The sequence below is a fragment of the Apostichopus japonicus genome, chromosome 3 (assembly GCF_037975245.1).
Source record: "Apostichopus japonicus isolate 1M-3 chromosome 3, ASM3797524v1, whole genome shotgun sequence".
Taxonomy (NCBI): domain Eukaryota; kingdom Metazoa; phylum Echinodermata; class Holothuroidea; order Aspidochirotida; family Stichopodidae; genus Apostichopus; species Apostichopus japonicus.
This window is the reverse complement of record NC_092563.1, coordinates 7,527,700-7,549,220: the sequence shown is the minus strand read 5'-3', so window position 1 is coordinate 7,549,220 and position 21,521 is coordinate 7,527,700. Positions and strand designations below refer to the sequence as shown.

The 21,521-nt window shown below is 41.2% G+C and overlaps 1 protein-coding gene and 1 long non-coding RNA gene across 3 annotated transcripts in view; one reads left to right on the top strand and one right to left on the bottom strand.

The window, feature by feature from the left end:
• The first annotated feature begins 151 nt into the window (after positions 1–151).
• LOC139961823 (protein spire homolog 1-like) overlaps positions 152–21,521 on the top strand; it is a 50,767-nt gene continuing 29,397 nt past the window's right edge. Inside the window, exons 1-3 of one of the 2 annotated variants that reach the window (XM_071961369.1) lie at positions 152–943; positions 4,130–4,155; positions 14,659–14,886. In XM_071961369.1, the coding sequence (XP_071817470.1) occupies positions 679–943; positions 4,130–4,155; positions 14,659–14,886 (519 nt within the window). In that variant the 5' untranslated portion in view covers positions 152–678. The remainder of the gene's footprint in view (positions 944–4,129; positions 4,156–14,658; positions 14,887–21,521) is intronic. The other variant, XM_071961376.1, reaches the window with a different exon arrangement.
• On the bottom strand, positions 10,602–14,022 carry LOC139961849 (uncharacterized). The gene is made up of 2 exons (XR_011791042.1): positions 13,556–14,022; positions 10,602–11,807 (listed from the first exon to the last, which is right to left on the bottom strand). It is a non-coding gene; the product is annotated as an uncharacterized lncRNA (long non-coding RNA).

Here is a 21,521-nt window from a genome sequence, read left to right as displayed (position 1 = left end):
GGCAAAATCAATATTGGTATTGACATAAACTATAAGCTACATATTACAAATGTTTTCGAGAAATATATTTCGGAAAGTTGTGTGTCCATTATGTATTTAGGAGAGGTTGTTTGGATAAAATCCATTTCTCAGAGAAAGGAAATGTGTAATACATCCCGCAAAAAGGTGGGTGGTATATGTATGGGAATATATTACAGTACTATACGGTAGCTTGACAGTTTTGCGCAAAATCTACGAAGTTTAACCAGTTAACCATCGAGGTAAATGTAATCACATGGTAGATATGAAAATCTTTGACGATTTCGTGAATACGTCAGTAGTCAAAGACAAAATATTTGACCCCAATAGCGGGGCTAAATCATCTATGACAATAAACATAAATAGCGCCGTCGTTTTCAATTACTTTTTTTTTGCGGCTTGCTCTGCATTTGGTTTTAACATTCTTCAGTGTTGTCTGCAGTTGGTTCTGTACAAAGTGTTGCATAATCTTTTGCCGATAGATTTCACACAGTCAGTGCCAGTGCTACTGTACAACTACTAGTGTAGAAGTCCTTAGCTTGCTTAGCAAACAACATCTCAAATGTTACTACTATTACTATAGAAATGTAGCCAAAGGTATTGCTCCTACCAGAAGATCATGTGAAAGGAAGGACCCTGTTCTCCATTAATATTTTGTAAATGGATGGAATTCGTAGGATAAGAACAAACAGCATCGGCAATGTTCCTTGTGTGGATTTAGGGGATATTTTGAGTGCTTTCAGTGCTCCATTCATCGAAGAGCAAGCCTGGGGTCTCTGCTACCAATGTGCTTCTTGGCTAAGGGGTGGTATCCGAAGAGAAGGGATCCCTTGGCTGGTTTCTGTTAATCTAGAGTCGGTTTCGGATATTCTACTTTTCAAAGATGGGCAAGTCCGTGTTAAAGTTGGATCTGAGCAACCGAAAGGTATGTATTCATTTTATTCGTCATCTTATCAATTAATGGCGATATCAGGCTTCGTGCATTGCGAATGCAAAAGAGATAGAAGAACATTTTCGAGATGGATAGGCTAGTCTAGGAAGTTCTACCGAGCATAGAAATAAGTTAGTAATGTAGTGTGTCATAATGTAGACTGACATGGTGTCATATGTTTATATTAAACAGCATGAGAGCCTACAGGTGTGCACTCTGCAGGTTGAACATCCAATCTAAGTTCCATGTCAAAAGGAGGGCAGAAACAGAGCTGCAGCATGAATTCTGCAACCAGGCTGTGTACGTAGGACAAACTTTGGTGAGAGGGCGAAGAAGTTCGGCACATTGCGGTATAAATTGGTGGTAAAAATTAGTTAAACCTAGGTATTCGCAAAGTTTGCGTAAGGACGTTAGTTGAGGAAAATCATTAATAGCTTTGACCTCCGGTAATGGGCGAATTCCTTTGGAATCAACGGTGTGTCCAAGGAATGCAAGTGCAGGGACTCCAAACTGACTTTTACTTGGGTTAATTACAATTCCATAGTCTTGAAGTCCGTTAAACAGTTGTCTCAAATGATTCATTTGTTCGCTGTTGAGTTGCTAGCAATGAGTATATCATCGATGTAGATCTAGTCCACGTGTGACCTCATTCATGAAGCCCTGGAATGTTTGCGCCGCGTTTCTGAGACCGAATTGGATACACTGGAAATCAAACAGACCGAAAGGTGTGTCACTGTTTTGCAAATGACCGACTCCTCAACCGGGGTTTGGTGATATGCTCGCACTAGTTGTTGAGCGGTCAAAGTCGAACTAGCAATACTACAATGTTAATTGAGGGCGCTATCAGTTGACGGAAACAGTAACAGTGTCAAATTACGCCGCTACAACACATAACAGGTACTGTGGCTCTGCAGAGATAATCCCTATTGTTTGATATTGCTTCATCCTACTGTAGCTATATGCAGGATTATGCAGCTGCTGCAGCTTTTCCTCTGACATGTTGCCATGCTATAGCTAGGAAAGTTTTGAGATTATTAGTGATTATGCAATCGACCTGCCACAGTCGTAAATAGACCTCAGGCTCTACAATTAGCCTGCATAGCTTCTTAAAGGGTGTGGAGACTCGCGCACAAAGAAACGTCTCATGCCGGTAATCTGACCTAGTTTCGGATGAGGTGTAACAGAAGTGTTAGACACCACCATCGATCCCAGAAAATACACAGCTTGCTACCGTTGGTAATTAGACACTAGTGTACAGCCAATACATACAGCTATGGTCAAAACCCACAACACAGTGTAAAAAGCAGCGATGGACATCTCAGGTATAGATAAAATATTTAACAAGGTATCACGTTTCATAACTGTCTGGCAGTGTCTGCATTTTGTAGCGACAAGAAGAAAACTTGACTTGCAAGCAACGGAAAGTTAACTTTTTCAGAGCGCGGCACACGGTTTGGGGCGATTCTTCAATGCCTTTAACAACATTAGGCTCTTTGTGTAAGCACTGGAAAAAAGTTTATGTCTACAGTGTAGTAAATCATACAGCGTTCACACAAAGATCCTCATACAAGAAAAAATATGTGGCAGGCGTTGCAGACAGTTTGATTAAAAGTGGTCATTTTACGTCCAAGGCAGGTCGATTACTGAATCTCAAGAAACTTTTCCATGATAGCGTGCTATAGTTGGGGTCTATACAGCAGACCTTTAAGTCTAAGGTGTGCACTGACCTACAAAACCTTTAAATTGTAAACTGCTCATTTTAAGACTTGTAGACCATGCATGTGGCTAAACCTGTGGTCAAGCTACTGTAAATTGCCATGAGGTTGTGGTGATATAGCAGTTTTAAGGGTTCAAGACTTTTCCATCTATTCTTTTAGACCATTCTTTCTAGTTTGACACCTCCATCAGTCCTGTGTGTTTCACCTATTCTCATGAATAAGCTGTGAAGTTTTGCTTGATGATATCTTTTGCAGATGTTTGAGGATTTTAAGTGGTTTTTACCTTTTTTTTTTTTTTTTTTTTCTTGTTTCAAGTTTTGGTCCAGTAGCTTCTTCACACCTTTTGTTTAAGATTTTTCTTTCTTTTGTAATAAAAGGTTTAAAAGGCTGCCATTGTATTTAATCTGATTTGAGGTCTGGAGTCGTGATGTACAATTGTGGAGACATTTTGCTAAAGTTCTAGTACTGCAATTATGATCTGAACTTTAACTTGATTTTCAAGAAAATTTGCTATTCTGTAGTGCTGTATTGTTTGAACAGCAGTGTTAACAATTTACCTGTTGTCAAGCATAGGCGTAGGAGCCCCATTTGATGTGGGGGGCTGTAACAACTTGCCAGAAAATATAACAACAAAAATTTTTTTCGCGCTCGCGCACGTTCACCATGTTAATGTGCATATCATAAAGGCATGCATCGGTTATTACATAGCATGCCAATAACATACAATCATTTGCCGTGTTATTACTCTTCCAATTTGGTTAGAATTATTGAGGAAGTCGTTACAATAATATTGATAATAATAATATCAGTTTAACCATTGAAAAACAAATTGCAAATTATTTTTCTTTCAGTAGGTGCCCGAAAAAATCTCAGCATATTGCCCGAATTTTCACAAAAATTTGTGGTTGGGGGGTCTGCAGCCCCCCAGCCCCCGCCTCCTACGCCTATGTTGTCAAGGAGAGATGAAGCTCTGAATTATAATTTCTTGTCACCTGTCGAAAATGGATTTTAATGTGTTTTTTGTGTGTTTAGTAAAATTTGTTTTGTCTATCCCTTTAACAATAATAATTAAATGATGATAGTATCAATTTCCCAAAGCATTTTCATATAGTATATTGGATTCAGCCAAGCCCACATGTATTCCAGATTTAAAGTGCATTCATGAGTAAATTCCTGAATATGAATGGGTAGTATTTGTTAAAAATTTTTAAGTATACTTAAGTGGTGGGTTTTGACCTACGACATTGCAGTCTTGCAGAGTCTTAAATGTTAGTGGATATCAGATGTCTTCAAGAGGCGAAATACCCTGACTATGACAGAAAGATGGTGTTTTAAGTATGAGCTTTTTTTGGAGGGGGGGGGGATGGATGGGGCCACTTTATTTGGCCTTTTAGATATTTGTGGGCAGTAATGTCAATTTGTACTTACTAGTTACTACTGACAACTTTTCCCTTTTTTGCAGAGAGATCCCAGATAACAGAACATCAGGTAAAGTGCATATTGATATTTTAATGATTCATGTCTATTGAAAATGACATCAGATTGATAAAATTGTGCTGAAATGTCTAAGGGTTCCAGACAATTCATGTATGGAAAACAAATATTCTGTATACAATTATGTCATATTATGTTATATTATGTCAGCCATGTCTTACAGACTTAATTGATCACACATACTGTAACAGACGTCCATTTTGTCTGACAATTAAATACAATAAGGTTCCGTCATAATGTTATAATATTTACAATAATGCGGCCGCATTCAATTCTGCAGCTATAGTGTCACTCTATTCTGCAGCTAATGTCACTTCCTAGTAAAAAGAAACATCCTATTAAAATCATAGCACTCAGCACACCACACGTGCCACAGTATTTGCGAGAATGACCCATGGATATATGTCAAAGCTTCTACTGTAAGTACAATCAGAAATCTGTAATGAAAAAATTTAATAAAAGAAGCCAACAGTTTGTTTAGGAATTCCTCATCTGTAAATAATAGATTTATTGGGTTCATTTCACTGCACAGATATTTACAGTCCTGCAGTTCTCAGAAACTGAGCACTTTGATACAGTAGCTCTTTCATGTTTTTTTTTTTCATTTTGTCTTTTTGTTCTTTCACATTAAATATTGAAAGGTGCACAGCAGGGGTTTATAATAGGGCACATGTTCACCTGGTCACATCTAGCCCACAATAAAATGGGCCCACAATTAAATGGGCCCGCAATCCTGCACACATGATGAGGTATGCAGATTCATAACACTAAAGGTTAAGGTGCTCATTGCTAAATCAAGGTATGGTGGGCTTTGGATTCTGTCTGGAATTGACCGCTTTTGTTCCAACCAATATTTTCTCTGGCCCTTGTAGTAAATTTAATTGAGAACCCTCTAGGCACAGCATGATCATCACAGTATATAAGACACATGATGATAATACTGTATGTAACATCTAGCACAATATTAAACGAAGCTCTATCTGTTAATTCATACTTTGGATGTGTTTTCAACGTAAAGACCGTGCAGTACTGGACAATCACTATGCATCATGACGAATGCCATCAAAGTTGCTGGTATTAGCTCTGGTGTGTGTGTGAGTGTATTATTAGTAATGCTGTTAGTAGTTACCATGCACATATACATATGAACAGCAGCAACTGTGAAGTATATACTTCATATCAGTGGACGTCTTGTTTTCTTCGGTATCTTTGACGTTCAACCATCAACATCCGAGCCAATCAGACAGGCGTAGGTGTGATCGCAGGAGCGATAGGAGTCTCGTTATCTTTAACAACTTTTGTTTTTCCCGAAAACATGTTGAACGAATGCTGAGCATAATTGCATACAAACAATAGACCTCTCCTAATTATTAACGATATATGATGATGAACATTGGTGGACTAGACTGACTAAGTATGTAGAGTTGTAGTACATGATAACCGTTTGAAATATGGAAACGTTTCTGGCCATAATTAATTAACAGTGAGATTAATAATTAATTAGGAAATTAATTAGAACAAAGAAAAATGAATTATTCTACTAATTATAATTAATTTTTTACCATAAACTACCACAAGCATGTGACTAGCTTTATAACAGGTTGGTATACTGTGTGCAAGGTGGCACATGTATACAACAGTACCATTTTGATACCAAACTCAAAATGTATTATCTTTGCTAAATTATAAGCCGTGCAAACTGTGCGTAATTTGCTTTTATTTAGAGCAGCTTCTTTACGTTCTTGTCTCGTGAGTTTATTTTAATTTGATGATTATTTTAATTAGAACTGTTTGATGCTTAAATACTATCATTATGTAGGTTCTTAGCTTGACTAGTCACGTTTCATTTCAAAACGTGAAGTACCACGAGTTACGAAATTTGAAAGTTTCCATTCTGCTTTCACTGTTACTATGAAGAATGTCTGTGGTTGTCATGGAAAATAAAATTTGTGGATCCCTATTTTAGAGTGTCAGCCTATTAAATGTTGATCATTGTACATGTATTCAAACATCATTTGTTACTTTCATCTAACGCCTTGTTAAAATGTAATGTCTCTCTGTGACTGATTCTAATTGACAACAAACAGTATAAATATTTAATGTTTTCATATTTATTAAATAAGGTTGACTAGACTGACACAGACCTGAACAGATTATAGATGAATATTTTTTGAATCTTTAGAGCAATCCTCGATTTTGTGAAATAGATGGCAAACATGTACAGTTTTGTTGGTCTTCAATGGTAGTTCCGGAAGGAAGGTTAAGTGGGCAGTGCACCAGAAATGCAGGAGGTGGAGGGGGGAAGGGCGATTTAGCAGAAATGGGGGCACAGTGCTAAAACGATCCAGTCATGTAGGTTTAGGTCTTTAACTTGTTTGAGAAGGAGAGGGGTATATTATATTATCGCTCATAAATCCATGAACCATTCTGGTTTTGGGATTATTAAAAGTATATAACTGACATGGAACAGGATAAGAAAACAAAAGAATTGAAAGCATCAATGTTCTCACTTTCAGAGCAAACTTATATAGTTTCTAAGAGGTTTGGACTGGCATACACTGTGCAGCTTAGGTACAGTACATTTTAATACAGCATAGAGGCTTAGAAACACTATTCATAACATTTTGCAACAATTGAGGCTTAGAAACAGCAAACATTACAATGTACAACAATGTAGAGGCTTAGAAACACTATACATTACTTATACATCAACATGGAGGTTTAGAAACACCATACATTACATTTTACATTGTTCAACATATTAAAATGCTGAGGAACACCGTACATTACATTTTACAACAACATGGAGGCTTAGGAACACCATACATTACATTTTACAACAACATTGAGGCTTAGAAACACTATACGTGACATCTTACAACAACATGGAGGGTTAGGAACATCATTAATTACATTGTATAACAACACAGAGGCTTAGAAACACCATACATTACATTATACAACAACATGGAAGCTTAGAAACACTAAACATCACATTTTACAACAACAGAGAGGCATATATGTGACATCTTACAACAACATGGAGGCTTAGGAACACCATACATAACATTTTATAACAACATGGAGGCTTAGAAACTCTAAACGTGACATCTTACAACAACATGGAGGGTTAGGAACACCATTAATTACATTGTATAACAACTTAGAGGCTTAGAAACACCATACATTACATTTTACAACAACACAGAGGCTTAGAAACACTATACGTGACATCTTACAACAACATGGTGGCTTAGGAACACCATTCATTACATTGTACAATAACATAGAGGCTTAGAAACACCATATGTGACATATTACAACAACAAAGAAACACCATTCATGACATTTCACAATAACACTGGTACCAGGGAGTTGTTCCATAAAAACTCCCTGTTGGTACACAAAGCTAGGCCAGCACAATCAATTCACCACAGACTCTGCTATTTCAATTACACTGTCTGCTTCAAATCTGCCCCCTGAACTGCTCTGAAATTTAAGCCCAACAGGTGTAGCTTCTTTAAGTGAAGAAACCTCACTTGTGGGGGGTCACATCAGGCCAGGGTCACATTTCCTATAAGGCAACTTGTATAGACCATGGAGCTACTGTATAATAGACACACAATATAGGGTGAAAAAATAAATTTATGTAGGGTGATTTATGGATATAGGTTGGAAGAACAATTTAATATCAATTGTAAATTCTTATTCTTATTTGGGTATATATTCTATGTAATCAGTATATGGATTTGCTGTGCTAGAGCTCTGTTATTCCTAGTGGTACATCACTATCTTGTGCAGGTATTGTGTATACATATTAGTTAACTCATTTCTAACACCAATATTCTGGATAAGTATGACATCTTGGGCTAGTTGGGAAATGAAAACTTTTTTAATGACAGGATTTTCAAGGCTTCTAGAAGGTGAAGGACAGCAGTAGGGAATGTAGAGAGTAACTTGAAAGGTATCATACCAGGCTTGACAAGACAGGGGTTGGAGGGGGTTGGGGGGGGCTGGGGTAGGGTAGCATCTGTCACAGGTCCTGTTGCAAATTAGGGGCCTGGGAAAATACGGTGATGAAGGATAAATGTATTCTCATTTTGTATTAAACTTCAAAAAGGGGGCCATATGACATATTCTGACCCTCTGGGAGTCTGGGGTGTTACCTGTTTCTTGATGTCCCTGATCATTTCCATTTGTATTTCTATATAGCATTTCCTTTTGTTCATTATGCAAGAAAGGGCAGGGTTAAAAGAGGAATTTAGCCCTTTGGGTCTTAAACATCTTGTTTCTTTATCAGTTAACTGGAACTTAAATTACTCAGTATCTGAACCAATAGATGGTGAATTGCCTAAGTACTACTCTTCAGGAGTTCTCTTCAACCTGTTGATAGTCGGTTGCACTTAAAAAAAAATGGGCATTTTGACATTTTGCTCTGTCCTATTAAAGCACAATACACTGTAAGAGGACTATTTTGCCTTCAACATTCTTCAAGTCCTTAGACTGCTCCAAAGACAGTTAAATTCCAGAACTGACTCAAGCTGGCTGACAAGTGTTTGCTGAGTTATCATTAATCAAAGTGTGTTTTAGGATCTAGCTGAAGTGTTTGCCAGGTAAACAGTAATATATTGTGTCTTTTATGTCATAGTTTATTCTGGGTCAATGATACCATCAATAGAACAGCTACTGGTGACATGACCTTTTGACCAATTTGCATTCAACTGTCCCATTTAAAAAAACAAAAAAACAGTTAAACCATTTTTAGAATTTCCAAAGTTTGTGACTGATTCAGAGTAGGAGAGACTAAAACAAAAGCCAATGAAAGGTATATTAGACGGTATATTAGACGGTATATACAGTAGGTCAAACTGTCAAAGGTCATTGATCAGTTTTGGCCACAAACTTTAGCAAATAATCCTGTTTTAAAGAGTGCTTCCCTGGAGGTTGTGTCCCTCCCAAGTTATTACTGGAACAGGTTTTAAGGATCTTTCATAGACAAGAACAGTTGGAAGTCTGACCCCGTGACCTCGAAGAATAGTCAACGATCACGCATATCATTAAATTTGAATTTGCCCGCATTTAACGTAAAGTCGGTCCTACGTTTCACTCACAGAATTTACAGACATTGATAGTTTACAACTTACCGGAACCTCACAGAATGGATTAAAAGTAATTCCAATGTATGGTAGGGCAAAGATACCCGAGAAAAAATCAACGAAAACCTATGAAACAACGATTGCAATCCAACTTCGTCCTCACACATGTATTCCTAACTGACACAAAATAGGCCAAAACGAACCAACGAAAGAGAGTTCTCCCATTTGTGGATCTTATACTCTCCTACATGATGCTGTAAAGTTTCGGTGAAATGGTTGTCTAAGACGGCCAGTCACAAAATGATTACCTCGACTCGGCGATTTTGTTGCTGTCGCCGCCATTTTGAAATTAGGTAGACTTTCGCCAAGCCGTTTTCATGCTATGGGCTACTACCGACAAGACTTCATTCAAATCGTTTTCAATGTAGTGGAACCCATTCCTTTAGTGTACGGTCTATTAGGAATGTTAGGTTTTGTGGCGTGAAATTAAGTAATTTAAGTTGTGCTAAGGTTTGGAAGAAATTTTGTCCCAAATTCTAATATATGATTAGGTAAAATGTGAAATTACTGAGAGCTGCGTATGGGAGGGGTAAGAGAGACAAAATGGGGGAGGGGGCAAGGGAGATGGTGTTTCCTTTCTAGCTAAATTAATGGTGGTAACTATTAAGGTAACACAAATTTTCCTGAGTCTGTTGTCAAAACTGAAGGGGTCATACCACATTGAATATACAAAGGTAACATGGCCTAGGCCAAACCTTATTTCTAGTTGCTTTCTAAGGAACTTCCAACAATTCCGAATGATTTATACCTACAATACCAAATGATTTATACTTACCCACTTACCATAATTCCACAGTAGCCCTTACTCAGTGAGATTCTGCAAAGCTGGGTACTCATCTGTTGCTTATATTCATCAATAAATATCAGTTAACAGTTTTCCAGTCAATACCAATCCTTGTTTGGTTCATGTATCACACTACATAACTGCTTGCCAATATTGAAGTTAAGTACTGTGGCTTGGGTAGGGGTGTGTTGTTTAGGGGAGGGGTGTGGTGTTTTTAGGGGTTTTGGGGAGGGAATGTGGTGCTTAGCGGATTTGGGGAAGGGTTTGGAGTTTCCCAGCTTTGGGATGGGTGTGGTGTTCACCAGCTTTGGGAAGAGTTAGGGTATTTTGGAGGGATGAGGTGGTTTTGCCACATATGGGGACTTTAATTGCTGACTTTCAGTACACAGGACGTGTTTGGATACATTACGTTCTATGGATACTCTGACCAAATATTTTGAGTAGGGCTGTTTTCTTTTTCTTTTGCACATGCATAGTAGAACATAAGTCAACAGTGGAAATAGAGTTGCCTGGTCTTTTATTGATTTTATAACTGTAACAATAAGGCACTTTAAGCAACAGAAAAAAGAAAACAAAAAACATTTGTGTGACACTCTCCATGAAAGAACATGTTTTAATGTCCTGTGAAAATATGGGCATGAAATATAAATTACTTCGATCACTTCAAAGTGAAATACTTTGTTCAAATGGAAGGAATAGCTTAACAAAATTTGAATACTTCTTGAAATGAAACACACTTCATACTGTGAAGACTTCATACAATAATGTTGTCTGAATAAAAATCACACACAATGTCAAGTGCATTATGACTGGAAGGGGTATTTCAAGGTGGCATAGTGAAGGCATGACATAGCAAAAACAGTTCAGGTGGCAGGATGGATAGTTTTGTAACTTTGAAATGGTGAGATATACCTGTGACATATAGCATAAGATTAAAATTAAAAGACAAATATATAAAAGTAAAAGGTAAGAGTAGAAAGTAAATAAATAAGTCCAAACTTGACATATAACTTTAACAACCTGATCTTTTTCAGAAATAGGAGCACCAATAGCAGCCCAACGATCCATACTTCCTTTCATATAATTCAAATTATTTCCAACTGACTTGCCCTCTGCCATTTCAGTTCTGAGGTACTTTTTCTTGAGCTGAATTTTGTTGGTTAGAGAATCGTTTTCGAAGAGAGTACGCAAGGCATCCTAAGCATCACTAGGTTTCTCACTTGTTGTAATTAATTCCAGCTGACTAGATGCTATTGCAAGCACAATGGTGAAAAATGCCAGTTGTGTCTTTTTCAAGTTTGCACTCTTCTACTTCTCACATACAGTAACCCCCAACTTTCCTGAGCCATCCTCATAGCCCACAGGCCTTTTGCAAGAAACAAATGTCTCATCTGGAAATTCCATGTCAGCCAGTTCGAGCCATCCATTTTGTTAATTTTCCACATCATATTTTCACTTGTTCCAGCCATATTGGTCAGTTGTCACGACTAAATTAACCAATTTAAGTACCGACAATTCCCAAGAAATGGTTCCAAAATCAGCACATAAATTCCAAACAACAATCTATTCTACACAGTTAACTTCCAGTGTATGTGTCTGGGCCAATAACCTGTTCGAGTTAGCTAGAGAATAGGCATGAGACTGCTGAGTATATTACAGCCTGTTGCTGCACACAACTTGTTCTTTCTATAAGAGTATAACAGAAACTGAGGAAAAATGTAAATTACACATATATAGAAAACAAAATTGCTTAAAGGTAGCACACTAATAATACAACCTGATTAAACAAACAATAGTTTGGAGCAGAGTTGTAACAACAGGCACTTAACTGATCCACAGGCTGCATTCCTTCTTACTACGGGTACATATAAGAGAGCTAGGAACTTAAAGATATATAGTATTAAATAGAATGTGAGACTACATTTATTAACAGATTTCTATAAATAAACTCTTATATGAAGACTTCAGATATGAGGATAATAAACATGAGGATGTAATAAACTCTGGAAGCTCTCTGGGCTAATACTTAATACCAGTGGAACTGCATTTTGCAATGTTAGTCATTATACATAACAAAACAAATCTAATAGTGAATGAAACTTTTCTTCTTTTTGGGAATAACTTTTTTTTGGTCATACTGTATATACATGGGAAAGCACCTTAGAGAAATCTGTGTGTGACACACACACACATAGGGAAGACTGTACGTGAATGACTAACTAAGTACTTCTACTACTGTACCTATCATAGAAAAGAACATAACAATAAAAAGATCGTAAACTCTCGTTAACAGCAAAACATGTTGTCACAAAATGATCCCTGATATTGTTTTAAGTCACCTGGAATTATAAGTAGCTATGTACAACTACATGGCTCTATGAGGTGCAATTGTTCTCAAGTACCAGCAGTAGGTCTAACTGTAATAGCAATAAGTATAAAGTGTAAGCAGTATAAAGCAAGCTAGTTTTATTTCTGTGTTACGTATCTTGCTCTACATATTAAGCATAGGGAATTGGGCCTAGACTTAAGTCATGGATCTAATACCGGTCTTGAACACTTGTAACAAAGTGACATTGAAATGGATCCCGATCCCAGGATGGCGGAAATTTTCACCCAGTCCAGCTTTAATAAAACTCATCATAAGCCATGATCTTAACTTATACATAGTACAAAGGCAGTCTACTTGTACTACTAATAATTTTTGTAAAATAATAATAATACTAAATTGTATCTTATGCAGTCCAAATCTTTTCAAGAACAGGCCCCTTAGAATTATTACACAAGGACGAGAAGGCGTAGGCTAAGAACTAAAGGTTATAGGCCTTAGTCCATTATTAAAATTGGACTAAACTATGCAGGTATTCTAGTATTACTAAAACTAGGCTAGGGCCTACCTGTAGTAAAAACTTGTCGTAGTATATTACTTTTAGTAAATACAAAAGTACTAGGCCTATAGGCTAGCCTAGGCTTGTACTAGGGGCCTAGTACAGTAATATTACTGTCCGCTATGCCCTTGAAATTTTAAATTTTAACTATTTAGTAGCCATAAGTAGTACCGTGACTTATCAACTCCCTGATTTTTCCATATTAACGCAAAAAAATGAAGGGAATCTATGCCGAATAGAAAGATTACGAAAAATAAGAGACGTTGCAAATCTAGCACTAGCTACATCATAGTCGACATATAGCGCTAGGCTGCACGTTATAGGATACGGTGCTTTCGTGTATATGTGTATTATGTACGTTAGGATACATGTATTAGGGGCAACCAAAAGCACATAGGAGCACCATTTTCGTTGACCAAAAAATCACACTTTTCGGGGGAGTTACAACTTTTCTGAAAAATATGAGTAAGATTCAAGCTTATATATTACAAAAATGCTATTTTTATGGTTAAAAGTTGTCTAAGACGCGAAAGTCACATAACGATAGACGTCGACTCGATTTGACTTACCTTTATGTTTTTGCGTTGGTCGTCGATAAGAAAATGCACTGTTCTATTGGTAAAATCTTCGTTTCTTTCCGGAAATGATCGTATTTGAGTCTCTAAAGTATCCTTTATCGAGCTACGATACTCGTAAACCCGAATGACATTGGGATGTTTGCGAATTTTACCGATTACATCCATACATGGAAGTAGCGAACCGAAGTCCGTAGAACCGGATTTGCGCGAAACAATTACTTCCGGGTCAAGTAGCTGTGCTCGAAAATTTGCTAGTAAGGGTCATATATTGAGGTCAGACTTCCAACTGAGAAAGTATGTGAGTGACAGAAAATGGCTTGAGGTTGTTGACAATAAAATGATTGTTAAAGGTTGACAGTGACTGACCATTATTCGACTTTGTAGCACATTTTTTCTGTAGTAATTGTAATATTTAAATTCCTTGTTTGGCTCATAATGGATCAATAGTTGGAGTGTGAAGAGAGAGCCATGGGGGGGGGGGGATGGGTGGGGAGGGTTAGGGTCAGGTGTATAATATGGCTACTCCTTTGGCATACTGAGGTCAGGGATAATCTCTTGGGGTTATTCAATATCCTGATAGCTGTGCTTGTTGTTGGCCAAACTAAACAAGGAGATTGCTAAATGGCAGTTTATCAGTCTTAGCAGTATAAATCTTTGTGATTTTGGTCTTGTAAAATAAAAATTGGTGCTGCTTCAAGGAAACTGCAAATTCACATAAAAACTGTTATGAGAGTAAATTACAAATATGTTGGCTTTATATTGTAAATTGTACCTATTTTGTCTTATTTTCCTTCCCATTATATTGTTTTGACTCTTTACGCTAGCAAAAAAGTTAGGCAAACTGTATAAGACAGTTCATGGAATTATTGGAATATGTGACCTCTATGCAGTGTTTCCACTAGCACCAGTTTCAGAAGTGGGAGAGAGGGAATCACACAGATACTTCGATTACAAACTGGATCCTGTTTTGAGTATCATAATTAGTCGTAGGGTATGAGTATTTGGCAGATCTGGCAAGACAAATGTCTTTGCCCCTTCTTTAGGTGTTGCTGTTGTCTCTGATTTACATGAAGGTTCCTTTCATTTCTTGCTAGTTGGTGAAGTTGTTAGGGCAGACTATTTACAGCTGCCTGGACTATGGCCTCGGCCAGGAAGAGGAGAGGGTGCTCAGCGAGTCGCTGGAGACGTTGATCATGCAGATGACATCAGCCACTGAAGATGAGGACAGCAGCTTGAATGCAGACGAGGGTATCGTCGACGGACATGAGACGGATAGCTGTGAAGACGATGACAAAATTGAAACGATATCTCAAGTAATAAAGGTAAAGGATGCTTTTGTTTCTTGATCTCCAGGATGGCTGAAAATACTTTAAAAAGAAACAGATGATTAAGTATATCATGTCTTTGTGTCCTGTGAAATCCGGGATATATATGATATATATGTGATATATAATTATCAGAAGGCATGAGGTGTTTGATGAAGTGCTCAAATTTTCACTGCATTGTGTACTGCGAATATTTGTGCATATTTCTCAAAGTTAATATATGATCACACACTTCACCTCCTTCAAGTCACACCTGAAAACACATCTCTTTCAAGATCACTATAAAAATGGTTTCTAGGATTTTTTAGATTTTATGATGTTCTGTCGTGTTGGTTTTTAGGTTCTAACTTCAATTGGAATTTTCACTTTTTAGCATTCAAATTGTAGATTTTGTAGTCAATCTGTTTTATTCGCTTTACTCTTCACCAGTGCTTTTGATAGTTTTTCGATCTCATATTCCTGTATATATCTGTAGATGGTATATGTATTTACTGTTTTATGTATTTACTGTTTTTTGTCGTTGTATATTCTAGATTGTTTGTAAAGCGCACAGATGCATCGCGCGTAGTGCGCTATATAAGATTTTATTTACATTTTACATAAACATATGTACTTTAGTAGTTGAGTTCAGACTGGTTGCTTGAGCTACTGTGACACTGCAAATTTAAAAACATTGTAAAGCTTATGAATTGTAACATTAATTACTGCTTTTTTCCCCTTAATATAATTCATTGTACAGGAAGTCATATGGTAATGATGGCATGAGTTTATATCAAAATACAGTACATACATACTGTATGATTACCTGTACCTGTATCGGTAAATTTCTAATTAACAGTTGGCATTGCACGGTTACCATGGCATTTCTAATACCTGGCTTGCACAGCAGTCACAAACAAATTAATCAGCACGCTCACATAACTACTGTGATATTTTATTAAAATTGGTATGTAATATGTATACCAGCGCTGTACTGGTGTGTGTGTGAATAAACTTGTCATTTATAATGCCACTGTAGTACTGTACTGTGAAAGCAATGCCATGACCAATGACCAGTAGATACAAGTATGTGTTACTGACAGGTTCATAGTTAAAAGATGAACTATATAGTATACAGTAATACAACATAATGCAAGACTTTATCACAAACTTAGCCTTAGAAATTTGTTGAGGGTCAATTCCGTGGTGACTTGCGGGACATTTTTACTAAAATTACTCTCTATTTGTTATCATTAAACAAATAGAGAAATTACCTGGGAGAAAAGCATTCATGTAGTCAGTGAAGGTACTGTACGCCTTAATGCTTACAACAGTAGAGGAAAAATATTTATACCTCAAGTATTGTGGGTGAAATTGGCGAAAAACTAAACGTGACTCCGGTGACAGTTATTATAAGCAAAAATCAGAATGCCCACACAAATATTCGATTTCTTATGTCTTATTAAAATGTTTCCAAAAACTTTTTATAATCATACCGAAGTTGAAAAACATCTCTACCTCAATTGCTATGCAACTTTGGAAAAATATTGTAACGCATGAAAATAACGATGAAGATGTATTGTGACTTGCGTGACAAGAAAACGTGACTTGCGTGACGAGTTCACTTTTTGGATAGTTCTAGACCAAATGCAGTAGTGAATCGAAGGTATAGATCTTGCATAGTGAAATATAACATTCATTGGTCTAGAAAGTGTCCAAAAGGTACTTCTTTTGGGAATGTCCAGATGATATTAATGTCCCCTAGTTACCCTCATGACTGCAGACAGTAGGTAATATACTGTACGGGTAGTACAGTTGTTCAGGCAATATATCTTGTCAATTAATATTTATAACAATATTTAGTCTGTTGAAGTCACTCATTTGAAAGTTATAGAAGAAACATCTATTTACTTCGCTCCTCGCTTACCTGTCTCCTCACAACCTTAGCACCTCATTCTACCGTGCCTATAAAGTCCTGGTAAATAAATAACACTGTGCGCCCTCTATGACCGGACCCCCCTTCCGGTCCCTCCTCCTTTTTCATTCTACCATTCCAAGTGCCTACACGCATATTTTTCTTGTGGATAGTTTCCTTGGAAAATTGTCTTGGTTTTCTTCGACGATCGCCGGAAGTTTTTTAGCTTCGGATCTTTAGAAGTTTGACAGTCCTTTCCTGACCGATAAGTATCCTTTTTGTCAAAAAGGGAGGGTTTTGGGGACTGTTTTCGTAGTGCGTTTCCTCCTCGGGTTGGTTTGCGGCGGGGTTAGCAGTTCCGCGAAACTGCCTAGGTTCCCGCCCTATTCCTCCCCACGCTAAAGCGTGTTGTTTTTATTGTGTTTTCTTAGCTTGTTTACTAGCTTCTTCCCCCCAATTAGTTTCTCTCGTCCCCCTTTTGGGGATTCATATTGCTCACGTATATTCACTCCTTTTTGTATGTATTTCTCGCTCTCTCATTTTCGTTTCAGCTTCCATTTTCTCGTTAGGCCACCCCGTAGCGTTACCTTGTTTACCGTTGCTAGGTTACGCTACGCTCCACCTAAGCATAATTCCCTCCCTAGTTCTCCCTTCTTACGTTAAGCTTCTATTGTTGTTCATTTATCACTAAGAAGTAATCTTCCTTAATCCGTTTATTCAGCATGTCACGCAATCCATTGAAGTGCATCAACTGCTCTATGTTTCGCCCAGGCAGAGCCTGGGACGAGCACGACCTTTGTCCAAAATGCAGATCCTGCACTCGACGAGACCCCTGCCTGGTGTGTATTAAGTTTACACCAGCTCAGTGGCAGGACATCGACCTGTGGCTTGAGGGCTTACGTAGCAAGCTCCAGGGAAGGCTGGACTCGATCCCGAGCGCAATCGGGGCGCCGGAGGTTCCAGGAATAACGGGAGATAGAGAGGAGGAGGGAGTAGTAGAGAGAGAGGTGGAGGAGAGTGGCCATGAGAGGGCCGAAGGAGAGAAAGAGGTAGAGAGAGAGGAAAGAGAAAGAGAAAGAATTCCCCTAACGGCCCCGGCTACGTCCGGATCAGTTACGGCCAGAGGGAAGGGCAGGAGCAAAGGCAAGGCTCCTGCCAAGAAAAGACCTCCAAAGCAGAGGCACAGCTCGGCCGGGCTGGAGACTCCGTCTCAGTCCGGGCCGCAGCTACACAGACCCACAGAGCGCGGCCCTCCGGCCGTGGGAGGCTCGGGTCCAAAAGAGAGAGCAACCGAGGGGACGCGGAGACGGAGCCGGTCCCGTTCCAGGGAGCCAGACAGGGAGCCAGAGAGGCGGGTTCCGACAGAGATCCCGGCCCGAGAAAGTAGGGAGAGAGAGTCCTCCCGCCGACCCAGAAGGGAGAGATCGGGGTCGCATACAAGATCCCCAAGACGGAGAGAGAGGAAGAGATACTCTCCAATCTCCGACGAGTCCTCGGACTCTTCCGACGATGGATACAGAAGATCCAAGAGGAGGCGCCGGTCCCCGAGACGGCGTCAGGAAGAGGAACCAGCTTGGCTATCCAAACTCACCGGCCTGCTACGGCCCCTGCTGGAGCAAAGGACGTCCACGGTAGCCGACGTGGCACCGGGCCCTACCAGCCCCGTATCGACCATGGCCCCGCAACCGGCCCCGGACCCGGACGCTCTGGATTGCAGAGCGTCGGTGAATCTTTCCGGCTTGGAGGACGAAGGGGAGCCCATAGATCCAGATCCTCTCGACTACGATCCTATGGAGGACAGCTTTGGCCACAATTACGAACCGGAGGAAGCGCCCGCGACAGGAGGAGCCCTCCCACAGGAGCTAATAACACGGGCGGCAGACATATTCAGACGACACCTGGGGTTCGAGGAACCCGAGACGCAACCGCAGAAGGCGGGCCGGGTATCAAAATTGACGGCGACCGGCGAAGCGTCATATAAGCCCAAAACTACCATACCAGTAGACGCAACCTGTTATGACAGATTTGAGGCCATTGCCAACAAGACCAAGTGGACGGCCTTACCGGCCAGGGCAGATAGAGCGGTCAGGGTACCTGACGAGGCCTGGAAGGATCTATTTAGATGCCCAACCATCCCCCAGGAGGCCAAGGAGAGATTAAAAGCCGAACAAGGGGCCTCATCCACACACGTGTTCAAGACCCCGGACCAGAGGAAGCTAGAAGAGCTTTTGGTAGAGGTGGACATGGCAGCCCGTTCGGGCATGAAGTTCGCATCGGTACTAATGCTATCAGCTGAAGTCCTCATGCGACACCATCAACAGCTCCCTGAGGACAGCAGCCAAGTATCCAGGGACGAAGCGGGCCAGCTCCTCCTGCTGCTGGGCCCCCTCGTCAGGCTCGCGTACGATCAATTTGCAAGGGTCGCTACCAGGTCCGTAAAGGCCCGTAGACAAAACATCGTCTCCGCCATCCATTGGCCTTCGACGGAGGCGAAGGACAGAATGCTGGAACTACCAATCCTCGGGGAAGACCTTTTTGTGGGCTGCTTCCAAAAGAAACTGCAGGAAGAGGTGGCCCGAAGGGAGACTCTGGCCAAATCAGAATTCCGACCCCCACCGACCCAGAGAACCAGACCCTTCCGCCCGAGGGAGAGCAGAGCACCTAGGGGAACGAGAGCAGCACCCGCCAAATCTATGAGCAGAGGAGCTCTCAGAGGCAGAAGCCGGGGGGCAGCCTTCCGTCTGACCCGCCCCTGGGCCCCCAGAGGAGGCAGAGGCTCGTCGTCGACCAGACGGGACAGTGACCGCTCCTCCACTCGACCAGCGTTCGCCGCCCAGCCCTAGGGGTGCCCACCTCACCGCGGCCATTCCGCCGGTGGGGGGGAGACTAACAAACTTCTCCCAGCAATGGGAATTTATTGGCGGGGACAAGTGGGTGTTGGACACAGTCAGACACGGGTACAAAATAGAATTCTCCTCCAGCCCACCCTTCGGGGGCGGAGGAAGGCAGACACTCACACCCACGGACCCCGTCAAACGCTTAGCCCTAGAAGGGGAAATTCTGGCCCTGCGGGCCAAGCAGGCAATTACAAGAGTTCCGGAAGAGACGGGACCACTCTTCCGGTCCTCCTTTTTTCTGACCAAAAAACGGGACGGCACCTGGCGTCCCATTCTAAACCTAAAACCCCTGAACACAAAACACATCAGACCAAAACACTTCCGTATGGAGACCTTAAACTTAATATTACCCCTACTCAGAAAGGGCATGTGGGCGGCGACCGTAGACTTACGGGACGCCTACCTGCACATCTTGATACACAGAGAACACCGACGATTCCTAGCGTTCCGGTACGCAGAACAAGACTACCAGTTCCGGGCGCTCCCATTCGGCCTAGCCACGGCTCCCAGAACCTTCACGAGAGTCGCGGGAGCAGTAGTCGCCTACCTCAGAAAAAGAGGGGTCACCCTCTACGTATATCTAGACGACTGGTTGGTAGTAGGGAACAGCCTATCGGAAGCAACCAACAACGTCCACAAAACGCTCCAGACCCTTCAAGAACTGGGCTGGATCGTGAACCAGAAGAAATCACGGCTATCACCTTCCCAGACGATCCAGTTCCTCGGGGCCATACTGGACTTCACCACCGGGGTAGCCCGACCCTCAGAAGAAAGAGTCGCGGCAGTCAAGGCGACCACACAACAGATCTTGGCACACCGGGGGTCACCAACGGGGACATGGCTCCGGGCCCTGGGACTCATGGCCAGCCTCGTCGATATAGTGAGACTGCAGGCTACACATGCGACCTCTGCAACTGCACCTGCTGAGGTCTGCAGACCCTACAGACCCAGACAAAACAACGCTTATCTACAGGTCAGAGGAGGTCACCCAACACTTTCGATGGTGGCTCGACCCAAACAACTGGAGTTCAGGGGTACCCTTTGCGATACAGCTACCAATGACATCGATAACGACGGACGCGTCACTGTCCGGATGGGGAGCTCATTGGAGCAATCGCACAGCATGGGGACGTGGTCCCAAACAGAAAGATCTCTCCACATCAACATCCTGGAGATGATGGCGGTCAAAAGAGCCCTGGAAGTTTTCAACGACCACGTACAGGGAACGATAACCACAATCTTCACCGACAACACGACAGTGGTGGCCTACATCAATCGGCAGGGGGGCACCCGCTCAGAGAGACTGTGCCGACTCGCGTGGGAGGTGATAACAGCGGCCGAGGACTCCGGCACGATCCTACGGGCTTCCCACATCGCAGGCAAGCTCAACGTGATGGCGGACGCCTTATCCAGGGGGCATATAGACCCCAACGAATGGTCTCTGGAACAGGAGACTTGCGACAGAATCTTTTCGATCTTCGGCAGGCCCACGATATACCTGTTCGCAACACACAAGAACAACAAACTCCAGACCTTCTGTTCCAGACGATTCTACCCCCTGGCCTACCACACGGACGCAATGTCCCTCTCCTGGGACCACATGGATGCGTACATCTTCCCGCCGCTGTGTATGATCGGACAAGTCCTCAGGAAAATTCGGAACTCCAAGGGCAGGTTCACACTAATAGCCCCGTTCTGGCCTCGCAGACCCTGGTTCGCCGAGATCCCCCAACTCCTCATGGACGTCCCAGTGAGTCTACCGGACAAGCCTCACCTACTGTCCCAGAGACAGGGAACTCTCTCCCACCCAGACATCAAGGGGTTACAATTAGTTGCCTGGA